Below are 12,502 nucleotides of genomic sequence, written 5' to 3'. Positions count from 1 at the left end.
AGCTGCCCGGCGAGAGCAGCCTGGCCGGCAGCCCCGGTCGCAGCTGAGTACCACCGGGCTGGGGGACGGCGAGAGCAGCTCTTGGTGGTGTAAAATCTGTTCCCACCGACTCGTGCTGCTGGCCATCGCTTCCAGCATCGGGGCATCCGAGCGTATCGTTCCTCTTCCAGTCCCGGCGTGCTTTAGCAGCGTCCTCCATCCCTCACCAGCCTTGCGCCTTCCCCATCCCTTCTTCTAATCCCGCAAAGAATCAGCGGCTTCTAGCCAGGAGGCTCATGTGGCTGCGAAATAGCGGGGCTGAGCTGGAAATGTCACCTCTGCCCGTGCCAAGCTTGACTGCACGGGGTTGGCACGGGACGAGATTGTTTTCAAAGTGGCCGTGGTGTTCCCAGGCATTGCAGTGGGCATCGGGTCCTGCGCCCGCTGCAGTATCGATGGTGTTGGGTGACCCGCTTTATAACACACTTATCTCACGATTCAAGTCCACTGACCTGATATTTTTGGAGTATTGAGGACCCCACGGCTCGTATAGACTCCCTGGATGTCAGAAAATTGGGGTGTATTTTTGAAGGCTTTTAAAATAGCTCCTTTCCGTGATGCAAGAAGAAACCCCCTGCTTTAATCACGTTTGCGGCAATTAGGTTCCAATTGGGGCCGTCGGCATGCCTGGCTTTTATTGTGCGACGGGGATTTACGGATGCCCGAGGCTGCCAGAGCCCCCGCAGCTGGATCCCGACAGCCTCAAACGGCAGCAGCGCTGGTGCTCGTGTTGCTCCCGTTGGTTTATTTTCATGTGGATCTGTCTGTCCGGCTTTACAATGAGATTATGAGCTTGGGGAACTGGGAATTTGCTCTGTGTTTGGCTGTGTCAAGCACAGGGGATGCCTGGCCCGCGACCGCTTCTCCCCGAGAGCATCAACCCGTAGCAGAGCCACTGCTGCAATTAATGCTGCGAAAAAAGAACATTGAGATTAATGGGTTAAGGTGCAAATTTGTTTGTAACGTATTCTTCGGATGCTCGGGATGGAAAAGCTAAAGAGCTGTGTTTAAGCTTATTAACTGAAGTGCGTAGCCGGGATGCGCTGACGCTTTGAGGGAGTTGTGCATCGCTGGGATGTGCCGTCCTGGAGAAGGTGAGCGGGAGCTTTAAGGGATCTGGCTGCTCCCGGATCCCGGTGCTGCAAAGAAGAAGAACTCACGCACGAGGGAGACGGCACCAGCGCGTCCTTCTGCCGGCTAATCCTCCCAAATAACGGGCTCGGAGCTGACAGATGAACCTATTTTGCTGAAGCAGGAGGAGGATCCCGCAGCCCAATTAAAGGATTAGAGCTGAAAGCCAGTGCGGTGCCTCTAAGTGCATCAGGTTTTTAAGAGTAGGAAAAGAAAAGCCGCTTCTCGTGCTGTAGTACCCGCCAGCTCTCCCGGGTTTGGGTGCATGGGAAGCTCTTCCATCCCTCGAAGGGATTTGGGTGTCTGCCTTGGGAAGGTGCCGCTCCTTCAGGATTTAACCATGGTGGTGCTGGGCGGGAGGCAGGCATCGCTTCTCGGAGGCGGTTCGGATGGGATGAACTCTGGTTTCTGCTTGAAACGAGGGAAACTGAGGCCCGCGGGGAGGGGGTGAGCTGCCCGAGGGGGTCCGTAGCAGGATGTCACGTACGTAGGGCTGAAGTCAGACCGTTGCTTGAGCATCCAAAACCTGTACGTGCGTGCTCGAAACGGGGCACGCGCTGCCTGTGCTTTTGGGGGCTGTGCCAGCAGAGACGAAGACTCGACCTTTTCCGGTTGATTTATTTTCTAAAGAGAAAAGAGCCGCTGGGTGAGAGGGAAAGGTTACCCGATAAATCAGTGGGGGAAGCTGGCGGCCACCTCTGCAAGAGCAAGCGTTGAGCAGATGCTCTTCCAAGCTCGCTCTTCTCGGAGCGGCTTTAGGAGCGATGCATGGGATGAAGGACAAAGTCAGGAAGGAGAAACACTCAAAATGAGCTTGAAGACGGATAAAATCCTGGGAGGACGCAGGGGTGAAGGGTTTCAAGTGACACATCTCTACGTTTTGCAAACGGGATTTGATGCTGAGTAATAAACCTCATATCCGATGTGCTGTGAAACAGCAAATGCAATTTAGCTTTCACTTGCAGACAAGTCGGGGGACCGGCTCCCTTGGTGCTGGGACGATCAGAAACAAAGACCGGTGTCAAGAGAGATGAGCAGTAAACCTCCAGCAGTCCTAGAAACCTTCAGCAGCCTTAGGAACCTCTTGGCTTCCACCTTCGGCACGCACACCGCTGCGCTCGACAGATAGTTATCCCGAGAAAACATCTCTTGCCCTCTGTGACCGCACTGACCTAGGCTGGGCCGAGCTCTTTCATCAGCCTGGTATATTGATACACATAGACGTTTGATTGATAAACACGTATTTATTGACGCACGTGAGGGTTTCCAGGTCCTCCGGGAGTCACCGTGGGTCGAGGAGCCTTTTCCCTTATCCTGATGTGCAGTGAAGCTCACGACGTGCTGCCATCCCTCTTAAAATCGGCTCGGGCAATTTTCTTCCTCCAGCACCGCACACGTGTTTGGGTCTCAGGGTTTTTCTGAGCATCCCCTTGGTTTCCTGGCAAACCCCAGGATTGTTGCTCCTGCCGTGCGGGGAAGCGCAGTCTGCGAGGATGGGGCTGTGTCGCCCTGGACCACGCACGTTGTTCCCGAATCGCTGGCCGCATCCCAGCCCTGGCAGCTTTCTTTACGCTAACAACAGTTATACAGAAAGAACACGGCTTAATTTTCAGCTGCTAGGTTGAATTTTTGGTTCTGGTACCTGGGAAAACCTTGTAAATGGAGTAAAATTAATAGAGGGCCAAATTTCAAGTCATTTTCTGGCTAGTCACAGAGAGTCTTTTTCATTTTTAATCAAAACCTGCATCGCAGCCATCCATGTGAGCGTGGACCGAGGATGCTTCAGGACTCCTGTGCCGGCTGATAATTTCCTCTGCCGGCGCCAAGGGGCACTGACGTGCTGTGGGTAACACGCTGTCCCTCCGGCTGTCCCCAGGAGCTTTGCCTTTTTGCATTTTAGAGCAAAACAGCGCCGAGGCAAAAAAGCATTTGCAATCTGAGTCGTTACTGCTTTCCCCTTGCGAAGTGATGCCCGATCAATGAAGCAGGTATCCTCTCCGTCAAGATTTAGCTCCCAATTGCCTCTTTCTGCTCTTATTCCACCCAAAACGTGATTAAACAGTAATTCATCCCCTTTTTGCTAACACATCTATAGACCCAGACGTGCCCGGCTGGGGCTTGCCCTGCCAGCATCCCGAGTCGCTCCCAGCCGTGAGAGTTTATTTTCAACTGCATCCTGCGGTGACGGGGATGCTGCTGTCCCCATCCTTCCTGGATCGCATCCGGAGAGGCTAAGGGACTCTCCCAGCTGTCCCAGGGGAAATCGGTCATGGATATGGAGGAGCAAAACCAAACAGCGGCATCGTGGCTCACTTGCCCGTGATCGCTGGCTTTATCACATCCCACTTGCCACCCGCCTTTCGCTGCTGGATTTATCCCGAATTCCTCAGGGTAGCTGCGCGACGTGGCTAGCACTTTTCGGGGGAGTGTGAGATAAATAACAGGGCCTTTTCTCTGGGGTTTTTTGGGTGGGGTTTTTTCCCAAAGGGATTATTCAGCAATACAGCATGAGAGTTTCTGGGGCTGGGCTCCTCCACCTGCTCCGGGTCGGATGCTTTCCTCCCGTCCCCAACCCCGCTGGCATCCGAGATGCTCCCTGCACATCAGTGGTAGGAGCTGCTTTTTTTTTTTTTTTTTCTTTTCTCCAGCAGGTTTCCTTTGGCATCGCCCATTCTCGGTGAATTCCTCCCGGCAGTTATTTCTTAAAGTGTTGTCCGAGAAGTTCCAGATCAAATACTGCAGCTTGTGCTAAACTGGATATAGCGTTTCCTTCTCAAAATGTTGATTTTGGATGCCTCCTTCTGCAGGCTTCTGCTTAAGATGGGTTTTTCCTTCCTGCTAGCGTTAGATCATGATCTGTTTAGTGCCTTTATTTTATAATAATTAATAAATAAGTAGAAATTACATTATATCTTCATGGGACTGAGGATTGAAATGAAAATGCTGGAGTCTTTTGGTGTACATCATTCATTGCCCGTATGACAAGCGGTCAATATTTTTTTTATTTATTAGTAGTAATTCAGTAGTAAAACAACGGTTCTTTTGGCTGATACATCCCTTTTCTTTTGCTACAGAGAAAGCAGCTGATGATGAAGTCCAGAAGTCCGACATCTCGTCCAGCAGCCAAGGGGTGATTGAGAAGGAGTCTCTGGGACCTCTTCTTCTGGAGGTAGGTGCTAGAATGCTGTCGCTGATGCCGCCAGGCTCCCGCTACTGCCCAAAGCAAAGCAGAGCATCGAGAAAGTGAAATACAGAGGAGGAAGGCAACGGGGACGTAGTTGGGATGCTCTAAGCCCAGCCGTGTCCCTGGCTTAAGTTGCAGATAAACTGATTTTAGTCCGTTTGCTTCAGTAAATCATTTGGGAAGTGAGTTTTAACCAAGCTCGATGAAGCTTGGACTGGGTTAAGTCGAAGCTGTTCTGGATAGGTTCTTAATATCAGCATTAAAATAACGAGTTGTTTCTAAGTGCGGATTAAACTGAGCCCCCCGTCCTCATGCGGAGGGACAGATGTGAATCCTTCTGTCCTCTGGAAAACAGGGAGGATGAGGAGGGCGCTCCGCATTTGGCTTGATATCAGTAAATCAGAAATAATCATATCTCAGGAGGAAGGTCAGAGTTGGACCCGGCGGGACCATCTTATATGTATAATAACCTCCTGGTTATTCTGTAATGGTTATTATATTATATCACAAGCCTCAGAGATAAACTTCAAATCCTAAATCGTTCAGCTGGTAATTTCACAGGGGGTGGTTGCGGTTGGGGCTGGGGGGGGGTTCAGCATCATCCCGCAGCTGCCTCTTGCATTGAAACCGCCCGATAAAATGACACATTCAAAGACCGAAAGGAAGCAACATCGTCATCTGATTCATTTAATTAATTGTAAGAGCATAATTGCTGACATGACACAGTCCAACGATTTACTCTGTGGTTTCTGTTGGGAGCCCAACAGCTGGGAGGTGAAACGTGGCATCATTTCTGAGACAGCCAGCCTGGCTTTCAGGATACCCGGGGAGAGAGAGACTCCCCATCCACTCACGTTTTTGGCCTCTTCTGCATCTCCGAAAGATGCTCGGAGGCCGTGGGGAGCTCTCCTGCACGCTCTTCCTGTCCTGCTTAATCCCTCCCCGTCTCCCCTGAGCCCTGGAGTGAAGGCGTCAAAATTAATAAAACTCTGCAAGAGGTGACTCTGCAGCTGGAGGAGTTAATGACGAAGGGATGGGAAGGGGGTCGGCGTCAAAGGAAGGGTCTGACTTGAGGAAAGGATGGAAAGGGGGTGCTGGAAGCTCGTGGATGCAGTTAGTAGGGAGTTGGCAGCTTGGTTACAGGGGTGCTTGGTATAACGGGGGCAAAAATGCAGAAGGAGCTTAGAAATCAGGCTGGGAAAGGCACGTGGGTTTTGAGGAGTGTGTTGGGTGCTAGAATCAGGGATGGGAATAGAAAGTGATGCGGGAGAAGGCAGCAGATCCTCAGCAAACCCCCGGTATTTGGGTTATATTGGGAGAAGGCATCCTACGAGAGCGGTGGCAGAGCCAAGAAAACCGTGAGAGAGAGCAGCGTCCGTACCTCCACGGTAAAGCCACGTATTTCGCAGTGCCGTCATGGGAACGTGCCTTTACATCGCTTAAGTGATGACTGTGGCGCCAGCTGGCTCGCCAGAGCATCGTTCAGCCGGGGTCCATCCCCTCGTGGCCATGGCCGTGGCCGTGTCCACACGTGGGGGTACGCGGTTTGTGGCCGGGAGCCCTGGAGGTAGCCGGCACCTTGGGTGATGGGGAGCAGAGTCCCTCGGGGCAAAGTAGGAGTAGCAGCACATTGGTAATAGAAACGGCCCTGGAAGACCTAAGGTCGTCATAAAGAAAAGGAAATTAATTAAATCAGCTAGCTCATGAGGAAAAATTACCCCGTGTGCTTGGGCCGGGTATCGATGCGTCCTTTCCGTGGGAAGGAACGCAGAGGTGCACTACTGCTCGGTCGATGCTGCTTTGTAAACAACCTACCCTGCGTTATTTGATTTAAAATCCATGTTTAGGTTACGGTTATTATCTATACAGGCTGAGTAATCATCTCCTAATTGGTGTCCTCGTGCGGGAAGCCCGCGCTTGAGATGCTGACCCCGATCCGTGCCCGTGCTACGAGGCATCCGTGGCTGCACGAAGCACTTTGAGGATGCCGAGCCCCTACCCTGCCGAGTTTATTTTTTATTTTAAATCATTAATTAATGATTTCACTGGTCCCCAAGCGATCCGCAGCCTCCCATGCCTAAAAAACATTCCCAAAGTGACTTCCAGCTTCTTCTGGATGCCCTGGGCTCAGGAGGCGTTTTCGAACCCCGCTCGGAAAGGCAGAGATGAAAAGGGCTATTAAAAAGCATCTCATTCATTTTTAGGAAATTTTTTTGCCTCTTGACCTGTTGTTTGGCCTTGATTTCCGTAAGCAGTTGGGCTGCTAAGGTAATCGGATATTTTAAACCACGGAGAAATGCTGAGTGTTGCTGCTGGAGGAATGAGGGGTACAGGGGAGGTGTCCAAGCTGGGTCCCCACCGGTTGCCGCCCCGGAGCTCCCCTGCCCCTTCCCTGCTCTCCCAGCCCCCCGAAACCAGCATCACCTGGGGAGAAGGGGCCAGGTGGGTTTACCATCCAGCCTGGGACTTTTTTTTTTTTTTTTTGGGTGCCCGAAGTGCAAAGGCTGGTTGTCTTGGCAACAGCAGGGAATAAGGGAAATTGCAGCCGATCTGCCAGAACCATTTTGACAAAAGATTTCTTTCTCTCTCTTTTTTTTTTTTTTTTTCCTTTTTTAAATACTTCCTGTTTCTTGCACTTAATGTTGCTCTACAGCAAAACCTGATTTTTAGAAACTGTATTAAATAAAGCCTGCTCCCCGTCAGAGGAACTCTCTGCTGGCACGGGGGCGGGAGGACGGGGAGGAGAGGGCGATGCCGCGGGTACCAATTTTTGGGCATCACGAGTTTCTCCTGTCCCTGCACCATCTCCCGCTCCGGGACATGGCCAGATCTAGTTGCAGGATCCCGGTCCACCAGAGCTTGCTGTTGATGAGCAGTACAGGTAGGAAGGACGCTCCAGGAAAACCAAATCCTGCCTGGATGAAACATTTTAGGTGATGCACGCTTGGAAAAGCCATCAGCCTCCTGAAGGGCTCCTTATACAAGCACCGGCCTCTGCAGCTCTGACGTACCCCCTGTGCCATGGCAGTGAATTAAAAACCTTGATGGTGTCCTCGTTAAAACAGGCAGAAGATCTCCCCGCGTTGCACGATTGGGTCCGGGTCGTGCTTGCCCTCCTCCATTCGATTCCAGAGCTGAATTTGCCACTTGCATCCTAAATGCATGAAAAAACCTGTTACTCTGCACGATGCAAAGATTGTCATTTTGGGGCTGTAATTAAGCAAATCGGACATATGCTTAATTTCAGCAGCTTGCCAAATTCGAGTCTTCCTGACTGCTCTGGCCCTCGGAAGAGGATTGTTTCTCCTCCGTTGGCACCGTCCTCAGTGGCAGGGACATCAGTCACGGAGGAGGTTGCAGACCTGAGTATGTCTTTAAGGGAATGTGCTGTTGGTGGCTCACTGCTGTAACGCCGAGTGGGGCTGAAGCCAAGGTGCGAGAGGCGGAGGAAGGTTGCCCGTGGTCAAGGAGCATCCTGACCCGCTCCGGGCCCCGCTGCCATGGACACTGCCCGGGTTTATTCCACTTACAGGCGTTGGACGGCTTCTTCTTCGTTGTGAACCGCGAAGGGAGGATCGTCTTCGTCTCCGAGAACGTGACCAGCTACCTGGGTTACAACCAGGAGGAGCTCATGAACACCAGTGTCTACAGCATCCTGCACGTGGGGGATCACGCCGAGTTCGTCAAGAACTTGTTGCCGAAGTCTCTAGGTAAGAAAACCCTTGAGGTGGGGGGTTTTTTATCAGCTGGTTCTTGGACAGTGCTGTTGAAAATGCTGTTGTGTCTTCGGTGATGCTGGACTTATATTGGGGTTTATATATATTATTTATAGCTATTATTATTTTTTATATTGTTCACTGTGAAATTCAGAGATATACCCAAGCCAGGTGATGATCCATAAACCTTTTCCTAGTGAAATAAATACATCCTACCAGTGAAAAATCAGTATCAGATTTCTGAGTAAATCACTGGTGGACGACAAAATTCAAGTCATCTTCCCTTTGTCTTTCTCAACTAAGAAAACTTTTGCATTCGACTTTGGCTCGTTGGGTGGGAAGAACCGAGTCGTCTGCCCAAAGCGAGGGCCACACGTCGAGCTTTAGGGAAACGAGGAGGAGGATTTTGAGGTGTTGATTTGGGGGACTGAGCCCATTGGCTTTTCCCGGTTCATTTAGGATGTCCTCCCAGCTGGAGGGGGGTTGTCCCCAGCTGGTTTCAGAGCCCAAGTATCAAGCGTGGAGATGTGCTGCACCTTGGGGTCCTTGGGTCATGGTGGTCCCTACACCGGGAGAACGAAGGGTTGTGAGGGTGGGAGGAAACATCACGTGGTGAAGGCACTTGTGGGGTGTTGGAAGCAACCGAAGCAGAAGGTTTTATTCCTTGACTGGAGACGAGCATCCCCGGGTGGCTGACATGGGTGTGACATCACTGATCCCTCATCCACATCCACTCACATCTGTGAAGAAACACAAAGGACGATGAGCCTTTTCCAAGTAGCTTGACTTAAAAATACGTTGCGGTGGTTTTTTTTTTTTTTAATTCACGCTTGTCTTCCTTCTGGGTAAATACATCTTAACCACTGAAATCTACGGGCACTCAGCAGATTGAGCCTGTAGAGGTTCAGGCATCGTCTTTTCCCGGCGGTTACCCAGTGTAAGGCTGCGTATTTTGTCTTTCCTTGGATGTTACAAGCCCCTCAGCTCTTCTCGTAGATCAGGTTGCATGAAAACTTGATAATCTGCTGGTGGCAAAATCACTCGGGTTGCTTACGGATATCCACGGAGATGTTGTAGAGGGTTAGCAAAATCTTTCAACTGGTGCCCAGAGGTTTTTGGAAAAAGCCAAGTTACAGAAAAAAAAAATCAAAGGGGAAGGTTTTCACTGGTGCGGTACCAGAAGGTCTCGCTGCTGACTTACCCCAGAAATGGGGAGGAAGCCAGGAAAAAATTAATTTCTATGGAGATGCTCAGCTGGACTTGCTGGAGAAGTCCCGGGAGCGTCGTTTTGGGGGCATTTCAAGTACACCAGCAAGAGGCAGGGGTCTTCCCAAGCTCCGGAAGTGACTCAGAGACCCCGTGCCTCAGTTTCCCTGCCCATAAGATGGAGGTGAGAGAACCTACCAGCGATGTCAGGAGCAATTCCTGCGATGACTCTCCTGACGACCTGTGCTGATCTCAGTTGGGGTTGTAGGTGCTCTTAGGGCTGGCTGGCAGCGTGGGTCTGGGCACGGGGTCTTCAGCAGGTCCGAAGGAGCCCCGGGGGCTGACGGGGAGGGCTCCGCCCCCGGCTCTGCTCTCGGCTCGCCCCTGACCTGGGCAGCGAGCTGGTTTCTTCCCCCATGCCGGCGCTTTTCCTTCTGTCCCCTTATCCGAGGGGTCCTCGGGAAGTCGGGGGGGGAGAAGTGTGCACAGCGCAGCTCCTAACAACCCCTCTTCTCCTCCTTTCTCCAGTAAATGGAGTTCCTTGGCCTCAAGAAGCGACCAGGCGCAACAGCCATACCTTCAGCTGCAGGATGCTGATCCGGCCGCCCGACGAGCCGGGTGCGGAGAACCAGGAGGCTCGTCAGCGCTACGAGGTGATGCAGTGCTTCACCGTCTCCCAGCCCAAGTCCTTCAAGGAGGAAGGAGAAGGTAGGGGAGAGCATCCTCTGCTTCCGACCCTGCGTTCGGGCAGGGCGGGCAAGAGGAGGACCAAAATGGGGCTGCCAGAGCAGGCAGGAGGAGCAGGGTGAGGCTGCCAGCGCAGGCAGGAGGAGGAGTGGGATGAGGCTGGCAGAGCAGGCAGGAGGAGGAGTGGGATGAGGCTGGCAGCGCAGGCAGGAGGAGGAGTGGGATGAGGCTGGCAGCGCAGGCAGGAGGAGCAGTGGGATGAGGCTGGCAGTTCAGGCAGGAGGAGGAGTGGGATGAGGCTGGCAGCGCAGGCAGGAGGAGGAGTGGGATGAGGCTGGCAGCGCAGGCAGGAGGAGCAGGGTGAGGCTGGCAGCGCAGGCAGGAGGAAGACCAGCCACCACTCTGCAGGGCTGCCTGGGGGTTACTCCTGGCCCGGCACAGACGATGCCCGGCACGGGGAAGACCCCGGGGCAGATGCCTGAAGTTCGATGCCCGGCACGGGGAAGACCCCGGGGCAGATGCCTGAAGTTCGCTGCAGCTTCTTGCTCCTCGTTCCCCTCCGAGCCGATGCCCTCCGGCCATCCCGGCTTCCCTGGCCCTCCAGAGCTGCCTCCGGGGCTGCTTGCAGCCGGTATTCCTCACAGAAGGAGCAATATTTCATCACCCACCAAACCTCGTTGGCTGCAGGACTGTCCCGGCGAGTGACGTGGGTGCCCGACACCCCACCTCGTGCCTTCACTGCTGCCAGACCACGGTGCTGCCTGCACGTTTTTGGGCTGAATCAGCTGCCTGCAGGCAGATCTCTGCCCGGGGACCGGGGGACAGGCAGGGTTCCCTCGGAGCCACGGGGGCTGTTGCTTTCCTGCAAGTGCCCTAACTCTCCTCTCGGTGTCCCAGCTATTATTTTCCAGCGCATTAGCTGGATTAATCCATTGCGGTTTACACAGGAGATCATGACTGGAAGGAATAAATTATGGTATTTTATGACCAAATACTTTGCCTGAAGCTGACAGTTGCTGGCTTTTAGTGCTGACTTTTATTGTACGATACTGCCAGATCTGAAAAGCCTTTACAATTAATTTCTCCAAGCACTGGAAACCTCTTTTCCAGCAAATTTTATAGAGTTTAGAAGGAGCTTGCTCACTTTGAGGGGCCGGAGGATTGCTCGGGGTAAAGACTTCCAGGGCAGGACATGGCAATCAAGCCCAGCAGTGGTATTTTAATTAAAATGTTGAATCGCAAACGGTGGTTGTAACGTCTGAATTTCATGTTCCCGGTGCCTTCTCCTGCTTTGGCAGATTTCCAGTCGTGTCTGATATGCATCGCGAGACGATTACCTCGACCGGCAGCCGTCACCCCTTCCGAATCCTTCGTGACCAAGCAAGACACCACAGGTAACGTCCCGGCGATGCCGGGGAGCCCTGGCTCCGGAGGATTTGTTGTCCCCGGACGTCAGAGGCCAGCGGTGCAGCATGGTCCTGTCCTTTGCAAATGGCAGTGCTGCCTGCTAGGACCCACGTGGGTGACACCTCAGCTGGAGGCACCTCAACTGAGTTTACAGCTCAACTGGTCCAGTACAGCAGAGCCATGCCGGGCACGCAGCCCCGCTCTGCTCCGTCGGGTTTTGGGGGGTGTTGAGGTTGCTGGATGACGGGAATGAAACAGTCATCACCTTTCGGATTGGGGTTTGCTCTCAGCCCAATACTGCTTTGTAGCCATTCTGGTGACCTTCTTTCTGGTAGTTAATCGTCACCCTGGACTTCCCCGCAGCATGAAAACCCTTAATGAGCATTTTCCTTGCTCGCTGCTCCCTGCCCACGGCTGTAAACAGCCCGCAAAGCTGTCTGGTGTTTCACGTCGAGGGAGAAAGCAGGCAGCAGGTCCAGGTGTGGGCAAGGTGGCTGGCAGGGTGTCCCACCGGGTGAGGGTGTCAATCCTGGGACCCCAGCCCTGGAGCGGTGAGGGTCCCTTCGCACAAAGGTGCTTCTTGTTGGGTTTCATGTCGGCTTCGGCTGGCCAAGGTGTGCATAGAGGTGGATGGACGCTCCAGAGCAAACTCCTTGAACCTCCACCTCCTTCTGGAGGACCTCCTTGTGTGCTCCTGCCACCGCTGCCTGACGCAAACAGGAGGTGGCTTCATTTTCTACATTTATGGACCTATTTGTGCTGAGGGACTTCTCGTGCTTGAGTAACGTGGCTTCTCTCTCTCTTTCCGCCCAGGTAAAATTATCTCCATTGACACCAGTTCCCTGAGAGCCGCCGGCAGGACGGGCTGGGAGGATTTGGTGCGGAAGTGCATCTACGCTTTCTTCCAGCCGCAGGGCAGAGAGCCGTCTTACGCCAAACAGCTCTTTCAAGAAGGTAACGGGCTCTTCTTCCTCGCCGGCGCGCTCTCCTGCCGAGCAGCGGGAGCTGCAAGGAGAAGCCAGGGCACGGTCCTCCTTGCTGGAGAAGTGATTTCTGGAAAAACAAATGCTGCAATAATAATTGCAGAGTGCCAAAGGGAAGAGGGGAAAGGGCTGAGTAACACTGGAGGAGC

The 12,502-nt window shown here is 53.0% G+C and overlaps 1 protein-coding gene across 9 annotated transcripts in view; it reads left to right on the top strand.

Moving 5' to 3' along the window:
• Nucleotides 1-12,502, top strand: part of NCOA1 (nuclear receptor coactivator 1) — a 182,381-nt gene that overhangs the window by 142,459 nt on the left and 27,420 nt on the right. For all 9 annotated transcript variants that reach the window (XM_075750318.1, XM_075750322.1, XM_075750319.1 and 6 more), the window contains 5 exons: nt 4,245-4,339; nt 7,887-8,064; nt 9,805-9,984; nt 11,262-11,357; nt 12,184-12,324. In XM_075750318.1, coding sequence (XP_075606433.1) covers nt 4,245-4,339; nt 7,887-8,064; nt 9,805-9,984; nt 11,262-11,357; nt 12,184-12,324 — 690 coding nt within the window. The remainder of the gene's footprint in view (nt 1-4,244; nt 4,340-7,886; nt 8,065-9,804; nt 9,985-11,261; nt 11,358-12,183; nt 12,325-12,502) is intronic.

The sequence above is a fragment of the Balearica regulorum genome, chromosome 3, assembly GCF_011004875.1.
Source record: "Balearica regulorum gibbericeps isolate bBalReg1 chromosome 3, bBalReg1.pri, whole genome shotgun sequence".
NCBI lineage: Eukaryota > Metazoa > Chordata > Aves > Gruiformes > Gruidae > Balearica > Balearica regulorum.
Note: the sequence above shows the minus strand (reverse complement) of the source record. Positions and strands in the feature narration are given on the sequence as shown.